General features: G+C 45.3%; 1 protein-coding gene across 10 annotated transcripts in view; it reads left to right on the top strand.

Annotated features, from left to right (window-relative positions):
- PRICKLE2 (prickle planar cell polarity protein 2) overlaps positions 1-17,813 on the top strand; it is a 346,700-nt gene that overhangs the window by 295,865 nt on the left and 33,022 nt on the right. For all 10 annotated transcript variants that reach the window (XR_014823448.1, XR_014823449.1, XR_014823450.1 and 7 more), the window contains 2 exons: positions 2,365-2,551; positions 7,564-8,439. Coding sequence is in view for 7 of the 10 variants with exons in the window: in XM_021069189.2 (XP_020924848.1) it covers positions 2,365-2,551; positions 7,564-8,439 (1,063 nt within the window). In the remaining 3 variants the exon portion in view is untranslated. The remainder of the gene's footprint in view (positions 1-2,364; positions 2,552-7,563; positions 8,440-17,813) is intronic.

The raw sequence follows: 17,813 nt of genomic DNA, 5'->3' as shown, positions 1-17,813 counted from the left end.
TAGAGTCCACTGCTACATGTACCTTTCTTCCTTACAAGCTACCAATCAGAGACTCGGTCTTCCCGGAAGAAGTTGATCAGCCTTAACTAACATGATTTCTTTCTTTTCTTCTTCTTTTTTTTTTTTTTTTTTTTTTGTTTATTAGGGTATGGTTGATTTGCAATGTTGTGATAATTTCTGCTATACAACAAAGTGGTTCAGTTAGTGATGTTCAAAAAAGACTCTGGGCAGGTAGTTGGTCCAGCTCCAAGATTCTAGGCAGCCACTTTACCTGCCTGCCTCAGTTCCCACATCTGGGAATTGGTGCCTGTAATACTTTCTATTATATAATGGCAAACAGAATAGGATGATGAAAGGGCCTTGAAATTTTTGCTCATTGAGATATAATTCATACAGCATAAGATTTGCCCTTTTAAGGTGTACAGTTTGGTGGTTTTTTAGTATATTTCCAAAGTTGGACAATCATTACTACTGCCTAATTCCAGATCATTTTCATCATCGTAGAAAGAAACCCCATATCTATTAGCAGCCCCTCCCTACCACTAGCCTCTGGAAACCACTTATCTAGTCTCTGTCTCTAAGAATTTACATATTCTGGACATTTCATATAAGTGAGTTAAGGTAACATATGATCTTTTGTGTCTGGCTTCATTCACTTAGCAAGATGTTTTGCAGTTAATCCGAGTTATAGCAGGTTTTCGTACTTTCCTTTTCATGGCCAAATAATAATCAGTTAGGTGTATATATCACATTTTGTTTAGCCATTTATTAATTGATGGACATTTAGGTTGTTTCCACTTTTTGACTATTATGAACATGCTGCTACGAACAGTCATATACAAATTGTTGTATGGACTGTATTTTTTGTTCTCTTAAGTATATACCCAGGAGTAGAATTCTTGGGTTATATGGTTATTCTGTGTTTTAACTTTTTGAGGGAACCTAAACCATATTCCAAGGCAGCTACACCATTTTACATCCCCACTGTTAATGAATGAGGATTCCAACTTCTCATGTTCTCTTTAACGCTTAGTATCGTCTGTCTTTTTCATTATAGTTACCTTAATAGGTATGAAGTAACATCACATCATGGTTTTGATTGGCTTTTCTTTAATGGCTTATAATGTTGAGCATTTTTCAACTTATTGGCAATTTGCTTATCTTTTTTTTGGAATAATGTCTAGTCATATCTTTTGCCTATTTTTTTGCTATTTTTTAAATGGGAGATTTTTCTTTTCAGTGTGGTTTTGTAAGGGTTTATATATTTTGGATACTAGTCCCTTATTAGATAAGTTATTTGCAAGTATTTTCTCCCATTTTGTAGTTATTCACTGTGTAGACGTCTTTTGAAACGCAGAAGTTTTTATTTTTGATGAAATCCACCTTATCTATTTTTTTTTTTTTACTTATGCTTTTAGTGCATAACTAAGGAACTATTACCTAATTGCCTGATCCAAGTTCATGAAAATTTACACCTGTATTTCCTTCTAAACATTTTATAGTGGTTTTTTGTTTGTTTTCTCTCTTAGGTCTTAGACCCCTTTTAAGTTAACTTTTATATGTGGTGTGAGGTAGGGGTTCAGATTCATTCTTGTCCATGTGGCTCTTCAGTTTCCCCAACCACATTTGTTGAAAAGACTGTTCCTTCCTCCATCAAATGTCCTTGTCACCCTTGTTAATAATTGGTTGGCCATAAAAATCTGAATTTACTTCTGCCTTGATCACTGCAGTTTATAGTGAGCTCTTAAATATATACTTTGAAATTAAAAAAAAAAAACACCTCTGTCTCAGGGGTCAAAACAAATACCTCTGAGGGTTGGGCAGTTATCATAAATGAAGATGACTCATTTCAAGACAACAGTGAGTGGTGAAAACTATGACAAACTACAGAATTCATCACTCAACTGAAAGCAGCCCCTCTTCTCAGGTATAGCTTATGCTTGCCATGCAGGAATGTGTATCAAATATTGCTAAATACTGTATTTTCAAAAGAGCAACCAGGATTCCAGGTATTTATTTGAGATTTTCTATTTTTAAAAAATATTGTATATAAGTCAAACGGATGTAGCCAAAGTGCCCATGAGCTGTCAATTTTTGGTCCTGCTTTATATTCTTTGGGGTAGGACATTCTTTGTCTTTTTTAAATATGGTTAATCACTGGCCAGGCCAGAATCTGTGTGCTTTTAGGCAAATCTACATGTGGGAACTGATGTAGATATAGACTAAATATATACACTTTTGTTTAATAACCTGTAGGCAAGACCTATTTTCTCCCCTTCTCGTTTGGGGCCCTCATAGCTGTCCTTTAAAGTGCATTCATATGGCTAAGTCTAAAGCACAAACCATTTTGGCTTCCATCTCCAGATCATCTTTGCAGATGAATGCACAGAAGCTGAGGGGCGGCACTGGCACATGAAACACTTCTGCTGCTTCGAGTGTGAGACAGTGCTGGGCGGCCAGCGCTACATCATGAAGGAGGGAAGGCCCTACTGCTGCCACTGCTTCGAGTCCCTGTATGCAGAATATTGCGACACCTGTGCTCAACACATAGGTGAGGCGATGTGTGGTGCTCAGCTTGGTCCTACTGTGACTGGATCTCCTTTGTGTCTGGTGTAGCTGCTATTCCTTTGAATGCAGCTTATACTAGCTTAAGTGCAAAAGCAACTTCCTTGGTACACAGTATCAGAAAAGCTAAGGAGTCAGTTGGTTTCAGGTAAGGATGCATCAAGGGTTCAAACAAAATATGGTGTTTGTTTCTGTTTCTCAGGTCAGCTTGCCTTCTGTTGACATCATTTGTAAGCAAGTTGCCTTCACAATGTAGCCAAGATGACCCCCAAGTTATACTTAGAGCATTTGTGTTCTCTAAGAGGATGAGAGTGTATGTTTTCCAATATCCAAGTCAGGTCCTCCAAATAGCAATGCATAGTACCTTGTTTGGTCGTCTGTTCTAACTTGGAAAGAAAAGAGTAGGAGATTCCCTTTGCTCTTCCTGAGTCCTGGACCCACCTACAAGGTGAGGCTGTTGATGGACAGTTCCACTACCAAGGGGAGGAGGAGGGGTCTTAGAGGAAAATATAAGGGGAAAATATAAATAGATACGTCTTCCACAGCCTCCTTGGGAAACCTCAGGGGTCAGCAGAGGGAGGAAGCAAAGCAGTTCTCTTGATAGAAAGAGATAATCAAGGAAACCAAACGGTTTCTGGCATGCATGTCTTAAAAAAAAATCAGCAAAAGCTGACCCAGCCAAAAGCAGAGTGAGAGAACTGCAAATAGCTCAGAAGCTGTAAACTCCCCAAAGAAGTGGCAGATCTGAGATGGTGAAAATCATTTTCCCTTTTCAAGTAACTGATTTGTTCAACCCTTCAACGCTATTCCCGATACTGCTGCCTCTGTAGCTTCTTCATTCAACTTGCCTGTTCTGGCACCTGGAGAGTGAGCTGACCTTTAAATGGAAAAAATAGTTGGAAGCGCATGAATGTCTTTGAGACCGACAGCCTGCTCTTCCTGCGGCTTGTGCAGTTCCAAGAAGTCTGCTCAGAGGCTGCCAGTTTCTTATCTATGGTGGGGAGATGTGGAGATAACCAGTCTGGGAGCCTATCCTGCCACACTTGAAAGATTGTATCAAGAATGGAAAGAAGTGGCCTCATCTCCCTGGTTCATGAGAAGTGACACTGTCACTTGAAAAACTGGCTAGTTAGAATTTCCGTTGTGGCTCAGCAGGTTACAAACCCAACTAGTATCCATGAGGATGCAGATTCCATCCCTGGCCTCGCTCAGTGGGTTAAGGATCTGGCATTGCCACAAGCTGTGGTGTAGGTTGCAGATACGGCTCAGATCTGGTATTGCTGTGGCATAGGCCGGCAGCTGCAGATCCAATTTGACCCCTAGCCTGGGAACCTCCATATGCCATGGGAGCGGCCCAAGAAATAGCAAAAAGACAAAAAAAAAGAAAAATCCCCTAGTCCCGACCCCTAAAAATCTCCCTCTCTCATGGTCTGATGCCTCAGCCAAGTTTCGACAGCTTCCATGTCTCACAGAGGAACAGACAAATTATCCTTTATTCTGAGAGCTAGGAAATGAGGGGGTTGATTTGGATGCCCAGGTGGCTGGACATGTGAGGAAGGGCGGGGGTGGGACGGTGCCAGGGGAAATGGTGCGAGATCCTAACCTAGCCCTGTTCACTCTGGCTTCCAGGTCTGCAGGGAGGTGACTGCCCGGATGAGAGGGGCTTAATGTACAGAAAACCTAACCTATAGCAACGACAGTGTGGCTTGTTAGCATTTCTATTTGTTCTTTCTTTTCCATTGGGGCTTACAAGCCTCTTTAGAAACCACCATTTAGAATTTTCGCTCAGGGATTTGGAAAAGAAAATGTGCCCTCACCACAGCATGTACATCTCAGAAGCTTCCTGTTTTCGTCTGCATCTGTCTTCTTTTAGCTTTGATTGGCATTCCCTTCTCCTTCCCTCTGAAATCCATTAGAAAGGCATCGATGTTTTATCAGAAAGGGGAACCCATGTGGCCTGCAGTATTATCACTGCTGTAATTAAAATACTGCCCCTGATTTTTTTTCTTTTTTCTTTCTTTTTTTTCCCTAAATCCGCCTCTCTTTGTAAAACGTCTTTTTTCTGAGACAGAAAAGAGGTATGCTCTGTATATCATGCATACCACAGTGTCTGGGTACTTTGCTCTGACCGTATTATCCAAATAGTCCATATTTATATAGCCACTCAGAGTGGACCCTGCATCAGGCAGCCGTTGCCAGGGAAACAGTACTTTTGCCTGCTCACGGCAGAGTAAACAGTCCTATAAACAGACCGAGGCTATAACAGCCATAGACACATACACCCTCAGAGAAGTACTTAAAGGGCTTAGAGAGGGAATAAAAAAGGAACGCTTAGATGTGGAACAGCAGAGCCCTTTTCCAGATGTTTAGAGTTCAGGAGCAGTTCAGAGCACCATCTGACATTGCTGATGTTTATCAGGGACCACGTTCCACTGCCTGCTGGGCCACTTTGGAACATGCCTCTCGCTCCACTCTCCCTGCAACACCGGCTTGGCCTTCTGTGAGGCCCCCAGAACTAGGTCCCCCACTGCCACATCTGAGCGTGTTTCCTCTCCGAAGCAAGGAGAAGCAGCTGGTGGAGCACAGGCTGTAGGAACCAGACTTGCTGGGTACCTTAGCAGGGCAGTGGATAAGGCCGCAGCTGCTTGGGCTGCCTTAATGAGTTGGAACTCACTGCGAGGACCCAGGACTGCAAGGATGCCATTGCAATTGCTCGGGGATGGGGCGGGGGGGAGGACCAAGGTTCTGGGAGGGAAGACCAAACCGGCCTCAGTCCTTTCTTGGACAGCATCCAGGTAGCAGCCCTCAGAGCAAAGAGGGAGACTGGCCTCTTTGCTCTAGTAAAAACACAAGAAGAATTAGCAGAGTCTGAGCTCTCTATTCATCTTAACTCGGTGAGTCTTCACAGCAACCCAGTGAAGTAAGGACTACCATTATCCCTGTTTTATCATGGAGAAGACCCAGGCACAGAGACATGAAGCCACTTGCCTAGGGTCACACAGCCCAACAGCAGTGGAGCCCAGCCTGGAACTGAGCTGATGGGCTTCAGTATCTCTACCACCAGCTGGAATGGCATGAAGCTCGGATATGAACCTGTGTTTATCTCAGACCTGATGCCTTACTCTTAACTGCTAGAGAGTCCTGCCTGTGCTGCCAGCCCCTCCCCTTCCCTGTTCAGTAGCCTGGGGGATGGGAGGATGGAGAGGGGATGGGGAGCTCGCTGCCTGGAGTCCTGCCCTTGCCAGGTCTCACTCCTCCCGGGACTGCTGTGCTGAAAGGGAGTCGCTTCAGTATCCCTCTCATCTTGGGGTGGCCTTTGTCCCTCTAAAAACCCTCTCCTGGTCCCCAGGGTCTGACACCTAATTAAAGAGACACTCTGGTTTAGGGAGGAGCTCCTAGGAGAAGAATTTACTTTATACCTTTCTTTCCCTAGGCTCCGGGGACATAATGGGGTGGCCGGGGGCGGGGTGCACAGGAAGAGCCCAGAGAAGCTGCTGTGCCATTTGCTTTTTGTTCTTGCCCTTCTCCCTTTCCCTGTTCCTTGTTCACGGACTCCCTAGACAAGTCTCTGTAGAAGCTATTCCTAGAAAGTCCAGCCTCAGGACTCTCAGCCACCAAAGGCAAAGGTTCTTCCTTTCAGGAAAGAAATTCATGGCTGGACATCAGGAGTCTTGCAAAGGTTCCCTCCTATCCCATGGTCACTGCTGAGTCTGTGTTCTTAGCTTCTTCTTAGGAGCCCCCTATAGCTCCCTCAGTTTAGCAACTGCTATCCAAAAAGAATCTTCTTGTGTTACCACCTTAGCAAGAGTCCCAGATGACTCTCCTTTTGTCACATGCCCACCCCTGGACCTGGTCACTGGGCTAGGAAATACCCAGTGCTGGGCTCAGACACAGCTTTAGCTCCACCCACAACTCATGGCCCAAGGGTGCCAGGGAGATGGTACCCTACAGGGTCATTAAGTCCTATGACTGGAAGAGGGCAGGAGAGATGCTAAGAAACAAAAGTCGGGGCTTTGTGAAGTTCCTGGAAGCAGGTGTCATACAATGATGTAAAGTAGGCACAGCCCTGGCACAGGGAGGAAGTTAAGGATATGCGTGCTTATGGTGGGGTGATGTCTTTGACAAACCATGTGCAAGTTTTTCCTTACCAGGACCTAAGGTCCACTTTTTTTCCATTCCATTAAGCTGCTAGTGATTACTCTTTGGAATGCCATCCACTGGTGATGGGATTCCATTCATTCATCCATTCCACACATGAAGAGCCCCTCCAGGGTGCCAGGCCAAGTTCGCAGAATCTTCATCTGGAACATCACTTGTAGCATTTAACAAATGCAAGTATGTAGTGGCTCAGTGTCAGGCGGTATTCATGCTGTGAAGAAAACACAGCAGGTAAGGGTGGTGAATGATGGACAGTAACTGTTAGGATGGACAGAAAACTTCTCCAGGGAGTTGGCATTTGAGCAGCACCCTAAATAGGGTGAAAAAGATAGTTATCAAGGTCATGGATAGGAGCAGGACTTCCTGGGTATGGATCTCACCTGTGTGTCCAAGTGTTTTACATGAGGCAAGTTATTTAACTTCCTGTGCCTCTACTTTCTCATCTGGAAAATGGGTATAACATTAGAAACCTACCTCACAGAATTGAGAGGTTGAGTTTCCATATATGGAAAGAATGTAAAGCAGTGCTTCTCAAACCTTTGTGTTATTATTACTGTTTATCTGGAGAAACGTGTCCAGGGCAGAAGATTCACAGACAAGCCATTTGAATCTAGTTTCTCTGCACTCAGAACAAGTGAGTTAAGGACCTGACTGGTAGAATCATGGGGTCTGTCATAATAGGACATGGATACTATTTCCATGGGGGCCTGATCATTGGTTTATTGACACTTGATTCTGCTGCACCTGGAACCCCGAGCCAAACCAGGGGCTGTACGTTTCACGTCTTAATGTGATGCCCTAAACAGCTCATAAGCCTCTCCATGTCTCTCTTCTCCCCAGGGATTGACCAAGGTCAAATGACCTATGACGGCCAGCACTGGCATGCCACAGAGACCTGTTTCTGCTGTGCCCACTGCAAGAAATCCCTCTTAGGGAGGCCGTTTCTCCCAAAACAAGGCCAGATATTCTGCTCTCGGGCCTGCAGCGCCGGGGAGGACCCCAATGGCTCTGACTCCTCTGATTCGGCCTTCCAGAACGCCAGGGCCAAAGAGTCAAGGCGCAGCGCCAAAATTGGCAAGAACAAAGGCAAGACGGAGGAGCCCATGCTGAACCAGCACAGCCAGCTGCAGGTGAGTTCAAACCGACTGTCAGCCGATGTGGACCCCCTGTCGCTGCAGATGGACCTGCTCAGCCTGTCCAGCCAGACGCCCAGCCTCAACCGGGACCCCATCTGGAGGAGCCGGGATGAGCCGTATCATTACGGGAACAAGATGGAACAGAACCAGTCGCAGAGCCCATTGCAGCTCCTGAGCCAGTGCAACATCAGAACTGCCTATAGTCCTGGGGGGCAGGGGGCCGGGGCCCAGCCTGACCTGTGGGCCAAGCACTTCAGCAACCCCAAAAGGAGCTCATCGCTGGCCATGAAGGGGCACGGTGGCAGCTTCATCAAGGAATGCAGAGAGGACTATTACCCAGCCAGGCTGAGATCCCAGGAGAGCTACAGCGATATGTCCAGCCAGAGCTTCAGCGAAACCCGAGGCAGCATCCAAGTCCCCAAATACGAGGAGGAAGAAGAGGAGGAGGAAGGGGGCCTGTCCGCTCAGCAGTGCCGGACCCGCCATCCGATCAGTTCGCTAAAGTACACAGAGGACATGACGCCTACAGAGCAGACCCCTCGGGGCTCCATGGAATCGCTGGCCCTGTCAAACACAACAGGTAGGTTCTTTTTACTTGGGGCATAGAGAGGGAGCGGGATTTTAGCGTTGTGCCTGCCATGTGCCCTGCTCCACCAGGTTGTTGAGGAAAGTGAACTCAATGCTTCAGTGACTTCTGTCTTTGACTGGATTCCCTCTACAAAGAGCCCATGATGTATTGAGGACATGCTCCCAAGAAAGAGGAGTGAGAGGAAGAGCTTCTGTCGTAGTTCAGTGGAAATGAATCTGACTAGGAACCATGAGGTTGCGGGTTTGATCCCTGGCCTCACTCAGTGGGGTTAGGATCTGGCGTTGCCCTGAGCTGTGATGTAGGTTGCAGATTCGGCTCGGATCTGGCGTTGCTGTGGCCCTAGAAAGGAAGAAAAGGAAGGAAGGAAGGAAGGAAGGAAAGAAAGAGAAAGAGTGAAAGAGACAGGACAGGTTGAGGGGAGGAGCCAAATGAAGAAAGATGTCTGGCCTGGAGTCTAGCTTCAGCCTGAGCCCAGAAGTGTCTCTGGAGGGTAAGTTATACACCCCATGGTCAGTTCCTTCTCAGAACAACAGGGCTGCCATTTTGCACCACCATGTCAGTCAGTCATTGGCTTTGAGCTGCTGGAGAGCAACTTAGGGATGAGGATGTGAATGTGGGCATGCAGCAGGACAGCTCCTGTCACCAAAGGCAACATTCAAGAGACGGGGCAGCTGTGCACTCAAGGGGGTACTCATAAAGTGGGGTACTGCTTGGGGCATCAAAGCATCCATGACAGCTTCCGTGGCTGTCCTCAAGCCCAATCTATTATTAAGGAGCTGGTTTGAATATGTAGATAAAGACAAAATAAATGTGGATAGGCAAGAAGGCAGGCAGGCTGAGGAGGACCAAAGTACAGGGACAGACAGACAGACATTCCATTGCCTGCTCCTTCCATTTATTCAGCTGGTTCATGTATGTGTGAAGACAACATCAGTGTTCTCTAAGACGGCACTTCTAAGCTGTGATCTGAGGATCAGGGCTGGTCACAGTCCATCGTGGGATAAGTACTGAAATTGACAGTGTTAGACACTCTAAGAGCAGTTTGACTTTGCTGCAACATCCAAGGGCATGTTCCCTGGGCTTCTCTCCTTGGTCTGGGTGCAGACCAGTGTGTGGTAGAGCTGCCGGTGGCACGTGCAGGGTCTCAGTCATGCTCACATGGGTCACATATCAGGCCACAGTGGATTGAAAATAAAGGAACTGGTCCTTCCCTACCAGGATAGCTTGAGAAATGCTGCTCTAAGATGCACCAGGCATCTCTGCCCCTTGTGGGCAGGACAACACGGAGGGAAACACAGGTCTCCCCCTCAGAACAGGGATCCCAGAGGCATGTGTCTATCAGGGTGGAGATTGTGACAATCTTGTGCATGTCAGCCCTTTCTGGAGGGACAGACGCCACTCTGTTCCAGCTGGTCATTGCCACTTGCAGGAATGTTTATCCATCTAAGCGGACTATATCGCTCTTGCCATGTGCCAGACCTTGTTCTAAGCACTTTAATAGTCACTCAGTTAAATCATCACAACCCTTTGAAAGAGGTAGACTCTTAAAATTCTCATTTCAGAGTCCAAGAAACTGAAGCACAGAGAGGTTGTAGGTCTTGCCCGAAGTGGCCCAGCTTTTAAAAGCAGGGATTGGAACCTCAGCATGTGGCCCAAGAGGAGTGCTCTTATTCACACCAGGCTGCCCACCTAATCTGAGCTTCATGCCGTCAAATCTTCCAGTCTTTCCATAGAAGTTAAAAATGTGGATGTCTTTAAAATGTGAAACCTATTGAAATTCTCTGCAAGGCCAGCAGAACTTGTCTTTGAGTCGTAGGATAACTCTATGGTGTGTTTTTAGCTTTCATCCCCCTCTGATGCTTTCACAGCTGTGTTCTCTTTTGTCCTAGAGGACAAATAGCAGATACCCTCACCCCCATGTTTCAGATAAAAAAAAAATGAGGCCTCGGTGACTAAGCACCTTGCCTAATGTCAGAGAAGTGAGCGAACTAGCGCGGAGTGAAGACTGCCTGGCTTCCAGCCCAGTTTGTGCTATTCTCGAAAGATTTATATGCTATAATTACTTAAGAGGCTAGGAGATAAATATGTAATTCAGTCTCTGAAGCCAAGTTCGACCAAGCTAGACCACCTGCCTGAGAATCATTGGCTGCTTGATTAAAACATAGACTCCAGGGCCTCCCCAAGACCCAGTGTATCAGACCCTGTAGAGGTGGGGCCCAGGAACCTGCATTTTTACCAGCTCACAGCTGGCACTGATGCAGCCATTGTCTGAGAGCAGTTTCTCCATTTGTCCATTCAGGCTTTATTGTCCCCGCCCTATAACTTAAGAGAAAATCAGGAGATCTTTGGTTTGGGAAGGTTGGAAAGGCCTTTGAAGAACATGCAGTCTACAGTCCTAAGTAAGAGGCAGGTCATTTATCAGCATTTTCCACAGATCCTTGAGCAGCATAGCAACAAAACGCCCTCTGTCTCTGAAATTTTTGGAGAACAGCCCTGAACCAGGTCTGATAGAGCTGAGAAAAATTGCTTAGGTCATGAAAATTCCCTTGTAGCACAGAGGATTAAGGATCCAGTGTTGCCACAACTGTGGCACAGGTTCAATCCCTGGCCCAGAAACTTCCACATGCCATGGGTGTGGCCACACACATGCAAAAATTTGTTCAGATTATCCCTAACATGGTAGCCACAAGCCACGTGGGACTATTGAAATTTGAGTTAATTGAAATGAAGTGAATTAAAAATTTCAGACCCTCAGCTGCACGAGCTACATATCATGTGCTCAATAGCCACGAACTGATTTTTCAATTTCATTTCATTTTTATCAGTTTCATTTTCAAGGGCCATGTATAACTGGAGGCCACCCTGTTGGACAGCACAGGTGAAGAAAGTGAGCCATTAGGATGGGCATGGTTCAACCCCATTTGTTAGTCTCTTTGAAAGTTCTGCCATCAGTCCTGGTTTTTCAAATTCTCATCTAATTGATAATTTGGTGTACAGATTCTGGAGTTATAGTCCTGAGGTTCAAATCCAGCCTTATCAGGTAGGAGCTGTGTGACCTTGAACAACTGGATTAAATTCTGTAAGGTTCAATGTCCTCCTCTGTGGAATTTGGGGAATAATAGTACTTCCTTTGTAGGACTTTTGTAAGATGAGAATATACTTATGCTTGTTAATACAGTCTTTGACACACATGACTCTCTCTTATAGTTACTGGATACTTTTTATTATTATTATTATATCTCTTTCATCCCCAAACTGGTGCATAGTTTTAGACTCTAGGAATGTTTTGGCTTCTGGCATCTCCCAGCATCCAGCTGCTGTGCAGGTTTGCATTTTTAGGTTTGAAGCTGCTCCCGTGGGCTCCTCTCTTTTCTAACCAGGATGAGAAGAGCGTGAGAAACAGGGGACTGAAGAAATCCATTCTGTGCTCCTATGTTTCCATGGGTCTGTCAGACACATCAGTGTGGAAGGGGGATTGTAGCTAATATGTGTAGCATGCTTCATTATTCGACTCTGGAGCAGACCCTAAAATAAGCCTATCACATCCTACGCCAAACACATACACATCAAGAATATGGTGTTGACTAGACTTGGAGAGTCGGTCTGTTTGCTGCCAACCCTCACTGTTGCATTTGAATTTTGCTAGAAAATTCAGTAGCCTTTTGAGAAGGTAGAATTCTGAACTATCTGTGCATCTTTAAACCATTAGAATCCCAGTCTGTGAATAAAGGTGTATGTCCCAAAAGGCTTAGCACTCCTTTGATCCTTCAGCAAAAGCTCGATTTTGGGATAATGGATTTTTTTTTTCTATTTCTTGGTCAATAACTTATGTTATTGACTAAGTCTACAGTGTTTGATATAGCGTGAAGCATGATCATTCTGTGGGCAGCATTTTTCCTTAGAAGAAATCTGGAAAACCAGGTAGCCCCCATGGCTCGCCAGCGGCAGATCTGGGCTTGGACACTTGTCGTTTGGTTTAGAAGTGGGTGTGTACCATCCCTTCTCCTTGGCAAACACAGTCTGTCCCTTCTGCTCACACAGTGTGAGTCAGGTGGGCACAGTCACCATTTACACCCCCACTGTGTGGAGTCTTGCAGAAGCTCTTTAACGCTGCCATTGCCTAAAAATGCCTCTGAAGCAGCTTGCAGCCTGGAGATCATATTAGAAATAGGAAAAACAAAATCGACAACAACTAACATTTTGGGGTGTTTATCATGTACTAGGTATAGTTGTAAGCAATTTACAGTAACTAGTTCACAGCATCCCTGCGAGGTAAATAACAACTATGCTTCCCATTTTAGAGATGACCTAGTGAGACAGAGGCTAAGTAGCCCAAGGCCATGCCTCCTGGAAGTGGAGAAGCAGGATTCACCCTTGGGCTCCCTGGTCCAGAGCCTGTGTCCTTGACTAATGTGCCATGGCAGAAGTGGAGGATGATGGTGATGATAAAGATGATAATCATAGTAGACCAATGACTATGACGTGACATGGTAATGACAATTAATTAATTACCATATCTTCAGATCCTTAGAACACCCCCCAAGAGACAAGTCTGATGATTACACCCATTTTACAGATGTGTATACTAAAGACCATAGATGTCATGACCTCCCCACAGTCCCCATTGACAGCCAGGACCTGAACCCGGGCTCTTAACCCCTCTGATCTGCATCTTCACCAGAGGGGTTGCTTTCACAGTCAGGAGATTTTTCAGGAGATTTTTCCCTATCTAAAGGAACCAGGATTCCTTTTCCTGTTGCAGCCCATTTGTTGATGTGTCTGTCAGGCTCAGGCAGGGCTAGAGGGAAGCTTGAGAGCTCAAGTGTCCAGTGAGAACTGGATGGCAGAGGCCGAGGCAGCAGTCTGAAGTGATGTGCTTGGGTCCAGGGTGGGAAAGGCAAAGGGGATACGTACAGTCTAGCACCCGGACAGGAGGTGCTGATGGGGAGGAGACCCAGGCTGTAGAGCAGGTTGGGGTCTGAGTTCACATCACACTGGGCTGGGTGTAGAACAGAGCTGGAGTTGGGATGGTTGGCTCAGGCAGAGGCCACATCAGAGGACAGCTGGAGACTGTCAGCTGGCCCCCAGGAAAGGGCCATCTCTACAGTGATAAGACTGGGAATAAGGCTGTGCCTTGAGGATCAACCAGGTTCTATAAGGAGTGATTGTGTCAGGGAGCACTGGGACCTCTAGAAGGAAATGAAGAGGTGGATGAAGGTGAGGACAAGGGAAAAGATGGGTTCTGTTCGTTTGTTCATTTGCTCAGTCCTTCCTTCCTTCAGCCGGGACGTGTGAGTCATAGCAGAATGAAGGAGAGCATGGGCTATAGGCCAGTCTGCCAGTTGGAAATTGGACTCTGTGGTTTAATACCTGTGTGACCTTGGGCAACTGGCTTTTCTGTGCCTCACTGTCCTCATCTTTCCAATGGAATGACAATAGCACCTTGTACAATTATTGTGGGAATTAAATGTTTAATTCCTGTAAAGAATTTAGGACAGTGCCTGACACCCTCTAAATTATTATCAGAGATTACTCTTAGTAGGTGCAGTGGCCTGTGCAAGGTGCCAGGGATACAATGCTGAGCTAAAGTAGACACAGGCCTTGACTTATTGCACCTCACAGTCTGGTGGAATTTAATACATAGTAACCATGGTACAATGTGAAACTGCATCAGAGGTAACTGTGGGGCTAGGAGGTTTACAAAGACGGCTGTAGCTAAGTCAGGGAGGTCAGATGGGGCATCCTGAAAAAATGCTGAGGGATAAGGGGGATGGAGCTTTCCAGGTAGCAAGAGCAGCATGTGCAAAGGCCCCGTGGTAGGAATGTATGTCAAATATAAAGAGCCAAAAGAAGGACCTGCAGGTAGGTGAAGCACAGAGACTCATAAGACTAGGAAAGAAAGCAACAGGGGATCAGGCTGGTGTGGAACCATTTTGGATATTTTAAGGTTTGGACCTATCCACTAAGGACAGTGGAAAGCCCTTGAAGTTTCAGGCCACTGGGGAGGGAACATGCCATGATCAGGTCTGCATTTTGAAAAGATGGCTCCGGCTGCTGTGTGGGGAATTGATTGGAAGGAGACAAGTGCTGACCCAGTGAGACCTATAAGGAGGCAAGCCAGGACTGTGCAGCCAGGGTAAGAGGTGAAGGTGGCAGCCCTGATGGTGTCAGCAGAGCAAAAACAGAACTAAGAGGACGCCTGTGATAGTGACCTATGAGAGGAAATGGGCAGAGCTTTCCAGTGCCCTGGGGAAAAAGGCCTGTGAGACAGAGGAGGATCAATTTGACAACGTAAAAATGGATCAAAGTTTGCTTACTCTGTGACTTTTGACCCACACCAGCATCCGCTGAAAGTACATTTGTCACTGGCCTGGATATGCAGAGACACAGCAGGCGAAGAAGTCTGAAAGGCTTCCTGCCACTCTGATCAGTGTTGCACCATTGTAGCATGTCCACGCCTTTATTATTTTTCTTATTGAAGTATGTATAGCTGATTTACAATATTATATTAGTTTCAGGTGTACAACATAGTGATTCAGTATTTTTATAGATTGTACTCCATTTAAAGTTATTCCAATATAATGGCTGTATTTCCCTGTGCTGTACAATATACCCCTGTTGTTTATCTATTTTATACCTAGTATGTCCATTTCTTTAACACACATCACCAACACACCTTGACAGGGGAAGCTTGGTTGCAAAACACTAGGATGTATTGATTGCTAGGGAGTAAGGAGAAAACATCAGTGTGAGGATCTGAAGTAACAACCGGCACAGCTCAGTTGATCAAGAATATATGAAATGTTTTTTAATCCTCATAATGTGAAACATTTTTTATATTTGGTTTGAGGCAGGAACGTTTCTGCTGTTCTTCTGCATAACTTGGGCAATCCACCCTCTAACCTATATTCTTTATTTAAATGGTTGGGTAAAACATCTTAACCAGCTGGCACCTATTACCTGAGGGGATGCCCCCCAGACATGCTCATAAATCACACAGCCTGGATCTTTCTAATCCTTTCTTCCACTGGGGAAGATGTTCAGCCCAGTCTGGAATTAGAGATTTGAAAACCTAGAACTCATCTTGCATCCAATCGTTGGTCAGGACCTACTTAGAAAATGCATAGGGATGGTGTTTGTTCACAGCAATTACAGAACTCTTGTTTGCAAGCATCAGAATCCCAGCTCCAAAGGGTATAAACAAACAAGATTTTGTTTTTAATCAGGTAACCTCAAAGTTCACAGATTTTTGGTTTCAGGTACAGCTGGATCCAGGTGAGTAAATGATGTCATCAGGACTCAGCTGCTTTTCTCTCAGTTCTTATTTCTTCCACATTGGCTTCATTCTCAGGTACCTCTTTCCAGGGGCAGCAGGGAGAGCTCTAAGCAGCTCCAGTCTAACATCTGTTAGCATCAAGTGAAGGGGGATGGAAACTGATTGTTTTTTAGTAGTGAAAGTCCCAGAATTGAGTCCCATTTGCCTGACTTAGGTCACCTCACAGTTGTTAAACTAACTCCTGTGACCAGGGGTGGCCAAGCCTGAGTCACATGTCCCTCCCAGGGATCTAGGCCATGAGGTCAATCAAAACTGCAGGGACTGAGAATGAAGATTGAGACATTCTCAAAGGGAAATCAAGGTAGTCTTTTCAAAGGAAGAAGGCTTGTGCTGCAGGAAGATACAACCCACTGGTGTCTGCTTCTGAACTGAAGATATCATACCCATCTGGGGCTGACCCACACCCCGCTCCCAGTCTGGTCCCTTCCTCCAAAAACCCCAGCATTTGAACTTGACATCACATATCTATTATGTATGGGCAGCCATGTTTTTTTCTGGAAGCAAAGCTTTGGTCTTTGGGGCATGTCCCTGTGGTGATGCTATTGTGAAGGTTTAGGGCTAGCAAGATGGATTGGAGGGGCAGGTTGGATAGTACCCAACTCTCTTGCTCAGAGTTTACGATGTGATTCCGACATACCTCCTGACTGGTCTCATAGGGTGCCTTTCTCTGTGCTTCACAAGGAAGCCATGCCCTCCTGTTGGCATTTCACGGCTCTGATCCAGGCTCACAGACCAGGGGCCAGATGAAAACCAGAGTGAAAGTCATGGGAGAATCTCTTTGTTTGCTATTTATCTTTGTGCATCAATGTTTTGGTGTGTGGGGAGGTAGAGGACTTTGTCAGAGCCAAAGGTGACAGACAAGGAGTCGTAGTCAGATGGGACAGAGCCCAGCCTGCAATAGCTGGTACAGCCCTGCTCCCTGTCATGGTTTCACTGACATTTTCTGGGTCCAGAGAAACTTCTCCAATGTCCTCGTTTTTAATAACCATTCAGGAGGCTTATTTATAACCTCCTTGGGCCTGAGAAGTCAGTTATGCTGAGAGTAAGTAACCATGGTTGCTGACAGGAGAGAAAAGATCATTGATTTTATTCATTTTATCACTGAAAAGACAAAGCTGGAAAAATGGGTCTAGGCCAGGGGAGGTGGTGGGCTTTTCAGACTGGTACAAGATTTTACATAGTGGGTTTTTAAATAATGAGCATGCATTTATCTCAGAACCTTTGAATTTGGGAATCTCCTATAAGGAAATGAGATAGCTCTCATCCACTGAGTTTTGAAACTCAGATTTTTAAAATTTATTTTTTTAAATATTGACAGCATAGTGTAGAAAGAGAAAAATTGAGAAAAAAAGATAAAGATGGGGAAAAAAGTATCCCAACTCCCACCATTTGATGAGTGCTAATATTTGGGTGAATTTTCCAGTTTCCCCCTGTATACTGGCACATCCTTTTTTCTGAGTTGTAAACATGCTGAATATTTTGTGTCCTGTATATCTTCATTTGCATTCCATTATCAGCTTATTTTCAGAGCTTTTGTACCTATCATTTTTAATGGCTGCATTAATATTCAGTTGATGTTACCACATCCCTGAAATTGAACATTCAGGCAGTTTGCAAAGAGATTTTTCTTTTTTTTGAAACTGATTTTTCTTTAAATCTTGATATATATATATATTTTAATTTCCATCAACAAAACTTACCATTTTTGACCCCCTCTTTTCTTAACATAAGTCTTCTATATAGTTTGGCTGAGTGGCTAGCCAGATCCTTGACCTTCTCCACTTTGTCCACTTGGGAACGCATTTAGCATCTCTTCCAAAAGTTCTAGTGGCAGCGGGAGGCCTATCGGCAATGCTATGCTGACCATCACCTGTCTTTTAACCACCCCTCTTCAAGCTGTACGTGAAGTGTCTCCCAGAGCACTGGAGAATGAATGTGATTGAAACCCACGTCCTAATATGAGCCATAGTGAACCAGCTTTTCAGACTGTATTTCTCCATGTAGTCAACCATCCACTCCATCAATTAGA

The sequence above is a fragment of the Sus scrofa genome, chromosome 13 (genome assembly GCF_054392235.1).
Source record: "Sus scrofa isolate SSC_HxYL_T2T_F1_AM1 chromosome 13, Sscrofa_HxYL_maternal_Yorkshire_Landrace_v2.0, whole genome shotgun sequence".
NCBI classification, from domain to species: domain Eukaryota; kingdom Metazoa; phylum Chordata; class Mammalia; order Artiodactyla; family Suidae; genus Sus; species Sus scrofa.
This window is presented reverse-complemented; position numbering and strand designations above follow the sequence as displayed.